At 35.5% G+C, this 17,107-nt stretch overlaps 2 protein-coding genes across 3 annotated transcripts in view; one reads left to right on the top strand and one right to left on the bottom strand.

The window, feature by feature from the left end:
• The window catches only part of LOC111806575 (cationic amino acid transporter 9, chloroplastic-like), a 15,009-nt gene extending 5,902 nt beyond the window's left edge, over positions 1-9,107 (top strand). Inside the window, exons 3-8 of one of the 2 annotated variants that reach the window (XM_023691945.1) lie at positions 2,014-2,190; positions 2,324-2,548; positions 2,655-2,831; positions 2,919-3,143; positions 8,541-8,630; positions 8,746-9,107. In XM_023691945.1, the coding sequence (XP_023547713.1) occupies positions 2,014-2,190; positions 2,324-2,548; positions 2,655-2,831; positions 2,919-3,143; positions 8,541-8,630; positions 8,746-8,877 (1,026 nt within the window). In that variant the 3' untranslated portion in view covers positions 8,878-9,107. Of the gene's footprint in view, positions 1-2,013; positions 2,191-2,323; positions 2,549-2,654; positions 2,832-2,918; positions 3,144-3,233; positions 3,301-8,540; positions 8,631-8,745 lie in introns of those variants that run through there. The other variant, XM_023691946.1, reaches the window with a different exon arrangement.
• Positions 9,108-13,831: 4,724 nt separating this feature from the next.
• On the bottom strand, positions 13,832-15,607 carry LOC111807030. The gene has a single exon (XM_023692598.1). It carries the CDS (start codon positions 15,605-15,607, stop codon positions 13,832-13,834), a length of 1,776 nt encoding a protein of 591 aa, XP_023548366.1.
• Positions 15,608-17,107: the final 1,500 nt, after the last annotated feature.

Genomic DNA, 17,107 nt, shown 5'->3' with positions numbered 1-17,107 from the left:
CATGGCTTTATATAGCCTCAAAATGAAACTATTAAAGGCATTCCAAAAGTTGTAACATTCACACTTTATGGCCATAATTAGCCATTATGTAAATGTAACCGAAATGAAATAAAAAGTCTTAAAATACAATAACTCTAAATTACTCTAAATTATAACCCACCCAAAATTTACAACAATCAAACTTTATTCTTCTTCAATGTAGCATGAATTGAAACATCTTTTGATAATTTTGACAACCTTTTCTTCACATCTTCATTGAAGTATATTGTATGATCGATGTCTCTTGGTTCATATCATATAGCCATTGACCAAGCTATAAATACAGGGAGCAGACTCCATAACTCAACACAAGCCTGAAAGGGAAAGCCCAAAGAGGACAATATCTGCTAGCGGTGGAACTAGGCCGTTACAACTGATTTATCCAAAGAAAGTCAAACTCTTCCTGTGGGAGCTCAGACACAATGCCGTCAATAGATATGATTGAATGCAACGCCATCCCCTATACATGACCTTATCCCCCTCCACCCCCCGCGGATGCATTAATTGTTTGGTTGGTACTTAGCTAGGGAAGTAAGAATGAAAGAATGAAAGCATACTTCCTAGCTCCATTTCCTTGAATCAAGGGGCCTTTGTTAGCGGAAGTCAAGTTCTATTCTATAACACGGCTCTAGTAGATTAGCAGATTAAAAAGGCATTATTTTTCAAGGTAGAATTCTAGGAATCTTATGATCTTCTGAGTAGGCAGATTTTGGACAAATTGAATAGAGTTGAAATACAGAACCGTTTATCCAAGATATTAAATAGGCAATAAGGTGCCTTAAGTGCTTACCTGTTTGAGCATTAGAAATACGAGACTTGGATTTCAGAATGTTCAAAAAGTGATCATATGCTTTGATAAATGATCTTGTTTCAACTTCAATAGCAGAAACAGTATAGAGTGGTTGTGCTTCCAATTTACCTTTTTTTTTCCCCATTAATATTTCAGCATGTTTCTCGAGTTTATTGGGAATATTAGTATGATATTCGTAAGGGTAGAATGATAATTAGTTAGAGGTGATTGGTTATGAATAGATGTAATTAGTTATCTTTGGGGTATTATCCTAATCCTGGGACATTTGAAGTGGTTTTGAATGATTTATGCAAATTGGGTAGGCTGGTAGAAGCATATCAAGTTTTGGGTATAATGACAACTATTGGAATATCCATGTCTGTAAACATTTGGACTATAATGATTGATGGATTCCGTCGATTGCACAGAACTGCTGATGCTTCTTCTTTAGTGAAGAAGATGGAAAAATCTGGCTGTTCTCCGAACATTGTGACATATACTACTCTGATTAAGGGATATATGGATGCACAACTGGTTAGTGATGCATTTGATGTTTTAAGTATTATTGAATTGGAAGGGCTTTCCCCCGACCGGGTTCTTTACAATGTATTGATTGATGGTCTTGCTAAGATTGGGAGATACGATGAAGCTCTCTGCATTTTCCTTAGTATGGATAAACAAAATATACTGCCCGACTGTTATACCTTCAGTTCATTGTTGAATACCATATGTTTATCCAAAAGNAAAAAAAAAAAAAAAAAAAAAAAAAAAAAAAAAAAAAAAAAAAAAAAAAAAAAAAAAAAAAGCAAGTGGTCTTGCAAATTAGTTTGGCTGATAGGTTAAGAAGGAGGTGGAAAAGGCCTAGATTTGGGTACACTCGTTTGATGAAGATTGTAAGAGTACAAGGCTGGAAGAATCACGACGCTCATTCTTTCACAATTTCTATACTCAATGCTTCTTATAAAAGAAAATCCACGCAAACATTAAGGGAGAAAGGAAAGACAACTAATTATAGATGGAAATCTCCCTTATTACTTATTTTCACAATCGATTGACATCTAATGAAAATATTTATGCAAAAACCTTTCCTACCCAAGTCTGCTTTTAATTTTTCGTTTGAATTGTGCTAATATCAGATATGAAGGATATGTAATGAACATTGGAAGTTTGGAACTTGTCTGCAGGTCATCATTGTTGTGTGTGTCATCTTCGTTGGTGCTTTTGAGGTTGATGTTTCAAATTGGTCTCCTTTTACTCCAAATGGTTTTCATGCAGTGTTAACTGGAGCTACTGTAGTATTCTTCGCATATGTAGGCTTTGATGCAGTTGCAAATTCAGCCGAAGAATCTAAAAGTCCGAGGGTACACTAAACTAAACACTTCCCTTTATGGTTTGACTACCACGATTCAATGAATTTTGCAAGTTCAAATAGCAGTATACCCTTTGGATGTCTTAAATCAATTAACTTTCCCTTTTTCATATTGTTTTGTTCAGAGGGATTTACCAATTGGCATAATCGGAAGTCTTCTCATTTGCATTGCTCTATATGTTGGTGTCTGTTTGGTGATAACTGGAATGGTTCCTTATTATCTTCTTGGGGAAGATGCTCCCTTGGCCGAGGCTTTTACATCCAAAGGCTTGAATTTTGTTTCTTTAATGATAAGTATTGGTGCTATTGCTGGACTTACAACGACTCTTCTTGTTGGTCTTTATGTTCAGGTAATTTATTTCAGATTCCGATAACTATTGAATGTGTTAATAATACTTACACATTTTTTTTTATGTTATGTCATTGTCATTGTCATTGATGAGACGTGTGAAACAGTCACGTATGTATCTTGGGCTTGGGAGAGATGGTTTGCTGCCTTCTATTTTTTCCAAAGTGCACCCCAAATACCACACTCCTATCACTTCGCAACTCTGGGTTAGTTTTGTAGCTGGCTTATTGGCTGGACTATTTAACGTGCACTCACTCTCTCGTATTCTTTCAGTTGGCACCTTGGTATGTTAGCTAATCTTTGATCCTAGATTTGCTTTATTAATTAACCTATTATGCAACTTAACCTCTACTTGTTGTTGCTTGGTTCAGACCGGCTACTCTGTTGTCGCGGCTGGTGTTGTCACCCTTCGGTGGAAGGATAAGACAGCCAGTCCGGCATCTTCGTCAACTTGGCGTGAAGGTCTCATCTGTATTATGGTAGTTGCTTGCAGTGGTTTTGGTGCTGGATTGTTTTACCGCTTCGGTTCACTATGGGTTTCTATGGTAGCTGCTGTTTTTGCATTACTTGCATCGATTGCTCTTCATCTTCGCCATGTGAGTTTAGTTTCCCTTCAGCTATTTTATTTATTTATTTATTTATTTATTTTTCACATTTGCTCTCAAGAGTATTCAGTTTTCTTGTAGGCATGGAGGATTATGAAAATTCTTAAGAGAGACTTGTGATAAGATTGAAAAATTATTGAGATTTTATTGAGATATAATATTTAGAGTATATATTATTTATAGAATATATCTCAGATTTTATTGAGATATAATATCTAGAGTATATATTATTTATAGAATATATCTAAGATATTATATCATAATATTATTTATTTATGATTTGATTTATAGTATATTTTATTTTATTCTGGTATTTAATTATTTTATATTTTCCTCATTTGTACTAGTTTGTATCCTATTTAAAGGATATTAATATCAATGATAATACACACCTTCCCAATTATATTTTTTATCTCATTCTTAACATGGTATCAGAGCACCGATCTTGGTATTCTTAAATATCAAAATTTTCTCTAGGGCGGAATCAGCCAAATACAACTTCAAAAATTCGGATGTTGATTCAACACATCCTTATTATATTCACCATTCTGATCAGCCAGGATATTCACTTGTTCCAATCAAATTAAATGGAACAAATTATCAATCCTGGAGTAAATCAGTTATGCATGCTCTCATTGTCAAAAAGAAAATTGGCTTCATTGATGGCACAATTGAAGAACCGTCTCAAGATGCAAATTCAATCGAATTTGAACTATGGAATCAGTGCAACAGTATGGTAATATCTTGGTTAACTCATTCAGTTGAAGCAGATATCGCTGAGGGTATTATTTACGCCAAGACAGCTCGTCAAGTGTGGGTTGATCTTCACGATCAATTCTCACAAAAGAATGGTCCAGCAATTTTTCAGATACAAAGGTCTATAGGAATGATGTCACAGGGAACCATGACACTGTCAGTATATTTCACAAAGCTCAAAGCACTATGGGATGAATTGGAAGCATACCGCACACCATTTACCTGTAATCAACGTCAAATACATATTGATCAACGCGAAGAAGACAAGTTGATGCAACTACTCATGGGACTCAATGAATCTTATAAAACGGTGAGATCTAACATATTGACGATGACTCCATTACCTAATGTGAGGCAAGCCTATTCATTACTTGTACAAGAAGAGATGCAGTGTCAGGTGACTTCTGAACCTACTGAGAATTTCTCGATTGCATCAGCAGTGCAGAAGAAAACAACATATTCAAAACTCGCGAAGGATAAATCATGTGAACACTGCAATAAAAGTGGTCATACAATTGATGAGTGTCGATTCCTTAAGTTTCACTGTAAATTTTGTGATAGAATGGGACATACAGAATATCAATGTCAACAGAAAAATAATTCTAGAAGGGCAGTACGATTCAATCAACGCAACAATCGAGGATATCGATCATCTGCAAATATGGCCGATGTTTCTCAGTTGAATACAGAAGAACAGTCACCTAATTCCATCCCAAATTTTTCTTCTGGGCAATTACAACAGATTGTACAAGCCTTATCTGCACTCAATCATCGTCCTTTTGGTACTTCTGATAATAACATCAATGTTGCAGGTTTGTTTCCAGTATCTGCATTATCTATTAACTCTACGAGTTCTAATCCATGGATTCTCGATAGTGGAGCTACAGATCATATAGTATCCAAAGCTTCTGTTATGACTGAACCAAAGGCTACCACCATATCTACAATAAATTTGCCTAATGGAGGGACAGCACATGTGTCACATACCGGCAATGTTTCTTTTAATCCTGACCTTAAATTAAACAATGTTTTATGTGTGCCTTCATTCAACTTAAACCTAATGTCCGTCAGCAAACTTACCAATGACTTGAAATGTTATGTGACCTTTTATCCTGATTCTTGTGTTATGCAGGACTTGGCTACGGGGAAGATGATTGGCTCGGGTAAACAATCCGGAGGTCTCTATCATATTTCTTCATCTCCAATCAAGTCTTCAGCAAATCAAGTATCTCAGTCATCTAATTTGTGGCATTTACGCCTAGGTCATCCTTCTCCTTCTCGTTTTAAATTTCTAGCTGATCAATTGCATCTTAATAATGCTACTCTTTCTCATAATTGTAGTATTTGCCCATTAGCAAAACAAACTAGGTTGTCTTTCCCAAAAAGTTCAATAACAACCCATTCTGCCTTTGATCTGTTACATTGTGATGTTTGGGGACCACATAAAATTCCAACCCATTCTGGTTTGCGTTTTTTTCTCACTGTTGTTGATGATTTTACCCGATGTACTTGGGTCTTTCTTATGCAACACAAATCAGAAGTACACCATTTGTGAGTAAACTTTGTTAAATTCGTTCAAACTCAATTTCATACTACTATGAAGATAGTTAGATCAGACAATGGGACTGAGTTCCTATCTTTGCAACCATTTTTTACTTCTTGTGGTATTGAATTTCAGCGCACCTGTGTCTATACTCCACAACAAAATGGAGTCGTAGAACGTAAGCATCGTCATATCCTAAATGTAGCTAGGTCTCTTCTTTTTCAATCACAGGTTCCACTTAATTTTTGGGGAGAATACATTTTAACGGCTGTTTATCTTATTAAATAGAACACCATCACCATTGTTATCTAACAAGACACCCTTTGAAGCACTCTACAAACGACCACCTACATTTCACCATCTTAAAGTTTTTGGTTGTAAGTGTTATGCAACTGTAGTACATCCTAAGCAAAAATTTGAACCTCGGGCAATTCCTTGTGTTTTCATAGGATATCCTTGTGGTCACAAAGGTTACAAGTTGTATGACATGCAATCTAAAAAATTCTTTATTAGTCGTGATGTTAAATTTTGTGAAGATGATTTTTCTTTTTCATCAGCTTCACAGACTTTAACAGTAGCTCCATCAACTCCCATTTTACCATTTCATGATCCACCCTACTCAAACATCCATTCTGATCCTTCGCCGTCTCCTCCGCCTCCTATTCCTTCTCCAAATTCATCAGTTCCAGATTCACCAGATTCACCCACTAAATCTGATCTTATCCCACCTGATACATTAGTTCCACTCCGACGTTCTACTCGTACCAAACAACCTCCAGCTTATTATAATGATTACGAGATGTCTTCGGGAGCCAATCATTTAACCTCTAGCTCAAGTCCCAACACTGGCACTAGGTATCCTCTTCATCATTACCTTTCACTCTCTCGTTTTTCTCCTACTCAACGTGCTTTTCTAGCTTTTATTACAGCCCAGACAGAACCTAAAACCTATGATGAGGCAGTTGGCAATCCACTATGGCAGCAGGCTATGAATGATGAAATTGCAGCTTTGGAACGTAATCATACTTGGTCTCTCGTTCCTCTACCACCTGGCCATAAACCTATTGGCTGTCGTTGGGTGTACAAGATTAAATACAACTCTGATGGTTCTGTTGAACGTTATAAAGCTCGACTGGTAGCAAAGGGATACACTCAGGTTGAAGGTGTTGATTACAAAGAGACATTTTCTCCTACAGCGAAACTTACTACACTTCGTTGCTTACTCACTATTGCCGCTGCTCGAAACTGGTTCACTCATCAGTTAGATGTTCAAAATGCCTTTCTCCATGGTAATCTAGACGAGGAAGTCTATATGTCTTTACCACCAGGTATTCGCCGACAGGGGGAGAATACAGTATGTCGGCTCCATAAATCTCTTTATGGTTTAAAACAGGCTTCTCGCAATTGGTTCTCCATATTCTCTACCACTATACAAAATGCAGGCTACACTCAGTCCAAAGCAGATTACTCTTTATTTACTAAGAGTAAAGGTACTTCTTTCACTGCAGCTCTTATCTATGTTGATGATATTCTGTTGACAGGCAATGATCTCAAAGAAATTCAACATCTCAAGACCAGTTTACTCGAGAAATTTCTTATCAAAGATTTAGGGAATTTGAAATATTTCCTAGGTATTGAATTTTCTAGGTCTAGAAAAGGAATCTTTATGTCTCAAAGGAAGTATGCTCTAGACATTCTTCAAGACACAGGTCTTACGGGAGCACGTCCAGAAAAATTTCCTATGGAACAAAATCTGAAACTTTCTTCAACAGAAGGAGAAAAGTTGAATGATCCAAGTAAATACAGACGGTTGGTTGGCAGATTAATATATTTAACCGTTACTAGGCCTGACATAGTGTATTCAGTTCGTATGCTTAGTCAATTTATGCATGAACCAAGAAAACCACATTGGGAGGCAGCTCTTCGAGTTCTGAGATACATCAAAGGTACTCCTGGTCAAGGACTTCTACTACCATCTGAAAATAACTTGAGATTACAAGCATATTGCGATTCAGACTGGGGTGGTTGTCGAACTTCCAGACGGTCTATTTCTGGGTTCTGCATTTTCCTTGGAAACTCAATTATTTCTTGGAAGTCAAAAAAACAAACCAATGTGTCCAGATCATCAGTAGAAGCCGAGTATCGAGCTATGGCAAATACTTGTTTAGAGTTAACTTGGTTAAGATACATTCTCCAAGACTTAAAAGTTTCACTGTCCGAACCAGCATTATTGTACTGTGATAATCAAGCAGCATTACACATAGCAGCCAATCCAGTTTTTCACGAACGTACGAAACACATTGAAATAGATTGTCATATAGTTCGAGAAAAATTACAAGCTGGAATCATCAAACCGTGTTATGTTTCGACTAAAATGCAATTGGCAGATATTTTCACTAAAGCTTTGGGAAGACATCAATTTTATTTTTTGAAAGACAAGTTGGGTGTGATTGACATACACTCTCCAACTTGAGGGGGAGTATTGAGATATAATATCTAGAGTATATATTATTTATAGAATATATCTCAGTATTATATCATAATATTCTTTATTTATGATTTGACTTATAGTATATTTTATTTTATTCTGGTATTTAATTATTTTATATTTTCCTCATTTGTATTAGTTTGTATCCTATTTAAAGGATATCAATATCAAGGATAATACACACCTTCCCAATTATATTTTCTATCTCATTCTTAACAGATTTGTTGGGAGAGGAGTCCCACATCCCCTTATTAAGAGGTTGATCATGGGTATATAAGTAAATGATACATCTCGATTGGTACGAGGCATTTCGGGAAAGCCATAAGTAAAGCCTCAAAATGGACAAATATCATATCATGGTAGGACGTCGTGGTTCCTAAAAAAAAATTGATGTTAACAAAAAAAAATAAATTTAAACAAAAAATTGATAAATAGNAGCAAGGTGGGAAATTGTGTATACTTGATTGAAATTGAAGGAACCATTCTTCCAGTTGCCAGGATCGAAGTGTGCCAGGATCTATGGTTTCGTTTGAGAATTTGTAGAAACAATCTGGTTTGGTTTTCTCTGTTCTTAACTCTTGTTCAACATCCTTCTTCTCAGATCTATGGAGATGTGCTAGGATTTCCTTGCCCGGGAGTTCCCTTTGTGCCGGCCCTTTGCATATTCTTCAACATGTTCCTATCTGCTCAGGTACAATACAAGCCCATCCCCCCGACCATGCTTTATCGTTTAAATCATCCTTTAGTTTCTTAAGTTATTGATTGTAGTTCAGTTCATCAGCTTTTCAACCCTTCTGTTCTTTCAGTTACACCAAGAAGCCTGGGTTAGATTTGTGGTGCTCAGTGTCATTACAGTCATCTTTTATGCATTTTATGGGCAGTATCATGCCACCCCGAGTTTGGAAGGTTCTGAGATTTATTTTCCGGTTCCAGGTTAGGAAGCTCGATTTTTTTTTAATGTTGTGGTCCTATGTCTTATCTTATCGTACATTGATATTTGTCTTGTTGTCTAACCCCCTTGTACATAGTGTAATACTCGAAGTAGCGTAGCGTTGCAGTTAAATGAATCATTTGAGAGCTCCTATTAGGACGGTTTGGCATAAAGTAATATAGATGACCATGAATACGAGTGGTACGCGAATAAGATGTCTAGAAATGATAAATGTATTAGAACAAAAGGTTTGTTGTATTTGATTCTTATCTTCTTATTTCTTTAATAAAATTATTATATAGATTTTATGATAATAAATAGAATTCAGTAGTGCAATTTTAGTTGAATAGTTAATTGTAATTATTAAAATTTCTGTAAATAAATTGGTTTAACAAATTAACAAATTTAATTGAACAGTTATTTATAATTATTAAAAAAATTATAAATAAATTAATTTTAATTAATAGATTATTAACTAATAATTTCATGAGGTTGGTCTCTCAAATGAGCACGCAACTCCAAATTATCTTTTTCTCACGTGCTGCAATCCTCTTTGTTGTTGCCCCCGATTTTGTTTCTTCATTTTTTTGTTTATCATTTGTTCACTTTCGTTAGTTATTCTTGAATGCACTGTTATAGATTGTTGACGGTAAATAATCCTTTCCGTTTTTCGTTCGTTTTGGTACACGAATAGAGTTAGGACTTGACCTCTTTTATTTTTCTCAACTCTTCGATCCTCATTGCAACACCAATTTTACGAGGAGCCTCTCGATGTGATTGTCATTATAGGTCGTTGGTTTCAACTATTAATGTTATTGTCGTTTGGGAGTCGTATGAGGGAGGATCTGTCTGCAATACTGGAGAACTTGGAAACATATTTGGGTTGCAATATGGTGGAGTTTTCCGTTAAGTAGAATTGACTCGGTGTTCTAGTTTTGTTAGACCGGACGATTCGATTCAGTTAGATCTGTTTCGATCTAGTTTAGTTGAATTGGTTTGTTTTGTCATTTTTTCTTGTTTCAATTCAATTTTCAAGGTCAATACACCTCAATACCTTTTATCTCGACTTTCATAGATTAAACTGATTTAAGATGTTTTGGTTAGAGTTTGACAAGTAACTTCTAGTTAAGCGGAGATTTGGAATGGAGTAAGAATTTGCTTGCGATCAATCTAAGGGATATGTGGATTGGTTAGGGTTAGATAGGTAAGCCTTTGATTGATATGTAGATTGAGACCTATCTTTGTGCATAAATTGAATAGTAAGGTGTAAAATGATTTTCTGATGGGCTTAAATTAGCAACCAATGTTACTAGAATCTAGGTTTTGATTTTGGCTATATGTTGATTTGCTATGGTTTTTTAGAACTTATTGTTGAATGGCCAGAGTCTATGTATCAGTTAGGGCCGAGCTAGACGATCTTAATCCAAAGTAGGTCATTAGTGAGTCACCATCTTTGAAAAGAAAAATTGGTCCCTTGATTTATAATATTTAACTCTTTGTGTATGCACATCTAACCTTGACGGAAAGGTTTTTTTACCGAAAGGCAATTAATTGCTTGTGTCAAGTTAATTGAACGGCTATGGGCATAACTACCCTACACGTTGTTAGAAGATCATCACTAGTAATGTGTGGTCTATATTGTTTAGCCTCTACTATAAATACTAGTCCAGTTTTTTTTTTTTTTATCTCAAGTGAAGCTAAGTGTAGTAGTTTCTACATAATGTCTCGTAATATGTTCTTGATTGGTTTTGATAAAAAGTGCGAGTGTTTCCCACAAAAGAGTTGTGTTCAACAATTTGATATCAGAGCACAGTTGTAGTAGGTTGTCTGATCTCTTGAAACTCTTATTTTACTTTATGGTTGTAGTTCTGGCTAATCTTTCCTGAGATTATTAGTGAGCGAGTTTCTTCATGTCATGGGTAGTCTGACTCTACAAGTTTTGTGTCAAAAACTAGCTTGTTTCGTATTATGGAGGTACTGCCAATATGATGGGTGATCTCCAGTCAACGAAGAAATCAAGAAACTCAGTAGTAACAATTATAACATGTAGGCAACATGCATGATGTCCTATCTATAAAGACAAAACCTTTAGGAGGTTGTTGGCTGAAGCAAATTTACTTCTCCAAAGGAGGATGCTAATAGTGTCTTATGCAAATGGAGAATCAAAGCAGATAAGACTACAGTTGAAGAAGAGATGTTGGAGCACATTCAAGATGATATGATGCCGAAAGAAGCATGAGACATGTTTGTGGCGCTTTTCTCAAAGAAGAACGATATGAGACTACAATTTCTAGAGAATGAGTTGTTATCAATCTCACAACACGACATGACAATTGCTCAATACTTCTCAAATTCAAATCGATCTAAAGAGAGATTACTAAACCAGATCCATTATCCATTATCGGAGAAGCTCGAATGAAGAGGATTATCATTCACAGATTGCAACCATAATACAGAAATTTCATTATTGCTAGAGTAGTATGCTCAACCATCACCTGTAAGTTTGAGGATTTGCTAGCCAACCAAGAAGTTATCACTAAGCAAATGAGAGACATCACGTTGAAGAAGGAAGAAGAAGCGCTTTACAAAAGAAAATACTGACAAAATACTGACAAAAGTTGAAAATACTGACAAAAGAAAAAGTCGACAACAAGAATTGTCAAGGAAATAGATTTGAAGGTATTTGCTATTATTGTAGAAAGAAGCACCACAAGTATAAGAAAAAGTCTATCGAAAGCAATGTAGCAGTCTTCAAAGAATGAGATAGAGGATGAGTGGGATGCAAAAGTACTATGTGCCATTGAAGAAGACGAGCTAGTATTCTTGGCAATGATGAGAGAGCACACCGATCATGAGAATAACTTGATCATTGATTCAAGATGCTCAATGAGGGAACGTTATTTAGGCTCCTCCCTCTCATACGCCCTCGATTAAGTAAGAAACAGGAAAAGGAAAAAATCAAAACCCGCTTCTCATTGAGGTTACCACCATTTGTTGTATGTGATCACTGACGTCACTATAAAAGTTGATTTTTTAATGATCTAACTTATGCTCAAAGTTATTTTAACCCTCTTAAGATCAGTACCAAACACGACCATTTTAAAGGCTTAATATTATTTTACGGGTTACTATAGGTTAAATATGATAATATATAACACTCTATCCTAGAAGTTTTCAAATACGACCTTGGTTTCATTGTTAGGACCTACTTTATTCCTTTGTAGTCAAAAGTTCAAACGTCTTCTCACATTATATTATACCACAAAAATATCTTAAGATTCAACGCATACTGATATAAACCAAGATATCAATCATGCGATATAAATTTCAAGAAAGATGTAAAAAAAATGTTGTTCAAATTATCACAAAATGTTACCATTCAAGATGCGTTAAAGAAGAATCAAGTTTCATTTATTCTTGGATACTAAAGAGCATTTGTGCTTTCCTTTAACCAATAACTAAGTTTCCATGTACTTCTATATAACTTAGATTGGATGTTTAGAATTATTGACGCTTGACATGATCAATCTTGCTTGTCAAGTGATCTCAATCAAATATTCTTGACATGAGATATTTGATCAACACGGTAATCTGAATGACTAAGTGTTTTTACCTTTTTATTTAGTCAATGACTAAGTTTTTTTGCAATTCTACGTAGTTTAGATTGTATGTTTAGAATCATTCAAACTAAACAAGATTGATCTTACTTATGGAGTGATTCAAATATCAAACAAGTGTTTTTGACTTAGATATTCAATCAACAAGATATGTAGTGATTCCTTGCTATTTGGTATTAGAGGTTTCTCTTGGATTGATTCCTTATCACATACTTATTCAATTTTATTATATTTTTTAAAATACAAAAACCTACGACCAATTCATGTCTAGCCTGATAGCCTGACATATAAGGCAGCGGTTATTTATTTATTATTATTATTATTATTATTTTAATGTTGGAAGGTTTCATTAATAAGAATCACGGTGTTCCAAATGTTCCAACTGGACCTATTACACGATCCAAGGTGAAGAAGATTCAACAAACATTCATTTTTTATCTACAAAATTGGATCGGCTCGGTTCAACCATCATTTCTAGAATTAGAAGCTGATACGATTGACGAAGGATAATTGAATATTTGCACGGTTGAAGTTGGAAAACTTTAAAATGTCTTTGAACCTACACGAGTAAAACCCAATAGATTTCATTTTGTCTCTTTAGCCACTCAACCTAGTATGTCAGAAGATTTTATTGTTTTTTTTCGTTTTCATTTTGCAATGGTCAAATGGCCAAAATTGACTTCGTCTTTCTTAGAGATTAAAAGGGGATCAGGATTGAATCCCGGTCACAAACGTCTTTTGTCAGAAGACTATAACTATCCACAATATGTTATGTAAAAATCATATTGGTGAATGAATGAAATTGAGATCTCGAATTGAGACATTTTCTTTAGAAATCTGAACATCAATTTTGCCATTTCTAAGTTTTAAGCAATTCTTGGGGTAGAATTGCATCTGAGCCCTTTGATTACCCCTTGATCAAGTTAGATGGTGAAGTTACTCAATTTAGAATAAGATTCCTAATTCTAGCCTTATCTCTTGATTGATTCAAATTTCTAAGTTTCAAGTAGAATTGCATCGGAGCCCTTTAATTACCCATTGATCAAGTTAAATGGTGGAGTGACTCAATTTAGAATAAGATTCCTAATTCTAGCCTTATCTCTTGGTTGATCCAAATTTCATAGGAGGGGGTGTTAATTACTTTCTTGTTAAAACAAAAACTTATCGTTGGAGCGAAGATTAGTGTTATTTTTATCATTCATCCCTTGTTCTAAAATTGAAAATTGTTGATTTAACAGAGGGATTGAAACTTTGAAGATATTAAAAAATGAAATTAAAAAATGATTATATCTTAGACACCAAATTACAAATATAAATGGCTTAGAAGAATGAAGGCTCAGCCAATCAACTGAAATAGCTGCTGCTTGTGCTGCTGAATGACCCCCACCCTCCTCCTCCTCCTCCTCCTCTCAATCTTTTTTCAACTGAAGCCATCCTCTGAAGCTGTATTTGCTCCCTGAACTTGGCTATGAACTCGCCCGCCTTCTTGTCGACCTCGAAAGCCCCCGACTCCGAATCTCCGGCCATACTTGAACCAGCTTCTTCATCTGAACTTGCAAACAAACTTTCATCCTCCCCCTCAGAGTCATCTTTACTATCATCTGCCACCACACTCTCTGTCTCTTCCTTCTGCTCCTTAATCCCCAAGAACGTCGTCTTCGGAAAACGATTCATATTACTAGCATTCGGGTTAACAACATCAGGCCATCCGTGTCCCGTTCCATCTTCTCTCATATATGGTGGTGACATTCCACCTTCTTCAAACTTATTCCCTATAATGTCATCTTGTTTAACTTGCTTTCTGTGCATCTCTTGAGCTTTCATATCCTCCATGGCAGCTGCATTTGCTCGAATTCTTCGAACCGATTTTCCTTGGGATAAAGCTTTCGGAATACTTGCGAAATTCCTGTCCGAACGTGGCGAACTCACCACGGATTCATTGCACTCGGATGAGTTTTCTTGTTCAATCAGAGGGTCTTCAGAGCTCCCTCTACTGTTTTCAGACACAGAACTCATACTGTATTGTCGAGAATGCAACGACTTATAGGAAATGTTACTGAGTGACGACATTTTACGGTGCTGTCTCGTCGTCGATGACAACGAAGAAGAGAGGGAACTAGTTTGTGATGACTGAGATAGATTAGAATGAAGAGATCCTGATTTTTTCAGTGATTCAAATTGAGTTTCATCAATGGAGGGAGGTCTAAAATGGGAAGGGCGAAGAACAGCATTCCCAAATCCTCTCTCTCTAATCACCTTCTTTCCAAATTTCTCACGCAATTGAAATGAGGACATTGATGCAATTGCAGTCTCATCAAACTTCTCCTCCAAATTCACACAACAATCATCACCAAATTCACTGTTTCCTTCACAATTATTCTCAGAGCTTCTGGGTGAACTTTTAGAACTCAAACAAGATTCATCACCACAATCGAATTCGACATCGTCGGATTCAGTAAGACTCGATCTCAGACTCCTAACAGGCAAACCTAGAGGTTTATAATTTACAATGCCTCCTGATGAACTACGGTTTGTTTCAGGCACAACCACCACAGATCCACCACGAGTATATCTCGATTTACAAGCATGAGCGACATTATCAGTATCAGCAAATTCATAAGAGTTTTCGTACCTTTTTTTCGGTATTGAGTAACGGAGTTTTTCCTGGTGGCGAGATTGCGCATTGAAATCACTCGCAGATCCAAGTTTCGGCTGAATGTACAGAACTTCACTCACTTTCCTTTCATCAGAAACACCAAAATCGTCAACATCATCAAAAATTGAAGCGACGTAAAGCATCTTAGACAAATAAGACTGCGGATTCTCAAAACTGGAGTAGCGAGGTTCGTCTACATTCATCTGGTTGTTCCTTGTGCTGAAGAGACCATAGGAAACAGCAATGCCGACGAACATGAGGTGAAAAAGCTCCCAGAATTTGGTGAACAAAGTGTGATCGACGAAATGTGGAGCTTCGGAAGGGAAGAGAGGGAGGAGGAGGAGAAAAAAGCAGAAGAAGATGGATTTACAGAGAAACTGTGCGCAGGAGTTGGCTGGTGGTTGTGGAAGTGGAGAATGGGGGAAATGGAGCTTCGTGAAGGGGCTAGAAGCTGAAGACGCCATTGATGAGGATTGGTGGAGAGCTGTGGAATTGGGATTTTGAGGTTTGAGAGAAAATGTTGATGAAGAAGAAAGGAAGACTTGAAGAGAAGGTAAAGTTATTGCTTCCCATAAACACAACAATTCTATTATTCAAACACTCTCTGCAACGCTTCCCTTCATCAAATTCTCTCTGTTTTTTTTCCATTAAAGTTTTTAAATATTCATATATTTTATTTTATACAAAACTATAAATTTTAATAATATTTTTAAACTTTTAATTTTTTTTTCTTTTTAAATATCTAGTAAAAATTATTAATATTTTCTTTAAAAAAATACGGCGAACTTTATAATATTTAAACTTGATCTCTAATGAAATTCCAAGGACTAAATTTGAAAATTTAAAAGTTTAGAGACTAAATTTGTAATTTAACCATTTTTTAAAAATCGTGCAGAGATTCCAATATCAAAAGTATTTTAATTAGTTGAACAATGCTCAAACACATACCATTACTGTTGAGGATTGTTAGTAGAGAAGTCCTACATTGGTTAGCTAAGGAGAAGTCGTGGATTATAAGTAAGGAATAGTATCTTCATTGAAGTGAAGCCTTTTGGAGAAACCAAAAGCAAGGTTACGAGAGTTTTATGCTCGAAGTGGACGATATCGTACTATTTTAGAGGTTTGTAATTCCTAACATGGTATTGTCAATAGAATCCTCAAGTGTCGAACAAATAAAATGTGAGTATGTTTGTACAAAACCTCATAAGAACTCTAATCAAACAGCGTTGTTAGGGTCATTAAGTGTGTAACAATCTAGATCTCAGGTCATTAGGGTTCCTATGAACTTAACCGAGCTCAACCCAACTATAAAAGATTTGAACATAAGAATCAAAGTTGCTTGATTATCAGACATGAGAGTCAGATAATTCGAATATGAGAATCACATTGGGTTAGTGACTCAAGCAACCTTTATAAATAATGAATTGAACCCCAACTCAATTCAACTATAAAATATTTGGATGAGGTGATTTCGAGTAATTAGAATCATTTAACCAAAATTTTATTTTTAATAAAGTAGACTATTAATATAAATATTTATTTATTTATTTTCAAATCCTAATATATACTTTCAAAAATTACATTACATTAGAAATAACTCAAAAAAGATTATAGGATTAAAAAATAAAATACAAATTAATCCATTCGACCTAAACTAATTTTTAAAAAATTAATAAATCAACTTAACCTATTAAAAAGTTTAATTATTCAAACCAAATTATTAGATTAAGTTTAATTTTAAAGACAACTTGCATTTTGAACACTCCTAGAATCTTGTGTTTGCTTGAACATGTGTGCTTTCCTAGCTCAGTTGGTTAGAGCGTAAGGGCGTTTTGAACACTCCTAGAATCTTGTGTTAGCTCAGTTGGTTAGAGCGTAAGGGCGTTTTGAACACTCCTAGAATCTTGTGTTTGCTTGAACATGTGTGCTTTCCTAGCTCAGTTGGTTAGAGCGTAAGGGCGTAA

Source organism: Cucurbita pepo, chromosome LG12 (genome assembly GCF_002806865.2).
Source record: "Cucurbita pepo subsp. pepo cultivar mu-cu-16 chromosome LG12, ASM280686v2, whole genome shotgun sequence".
NCBI lineage: Eukaryota > Viridiplantae > Streptophyta > Magnoliopsida > Cucurbitales > Cucurbitaceae > Cucurbita > Cucurbita pepo.
The sequence above is the reverse complement of the archived record's forward strand: the minus strand, read 5'-3'. Positions and strand labels throughout refer to the sequence as shown.

Bases quoted from the DNA above. Each gene is read 5' to 3' on its own strand.
- LOC111807030 (XM_023692598.1), bottom strand. From the start codon at position 15,607: ATGGCGTCTTCAGCTTCTAGCCCCTTCACGAAGCTCCATTTCCCCCAT.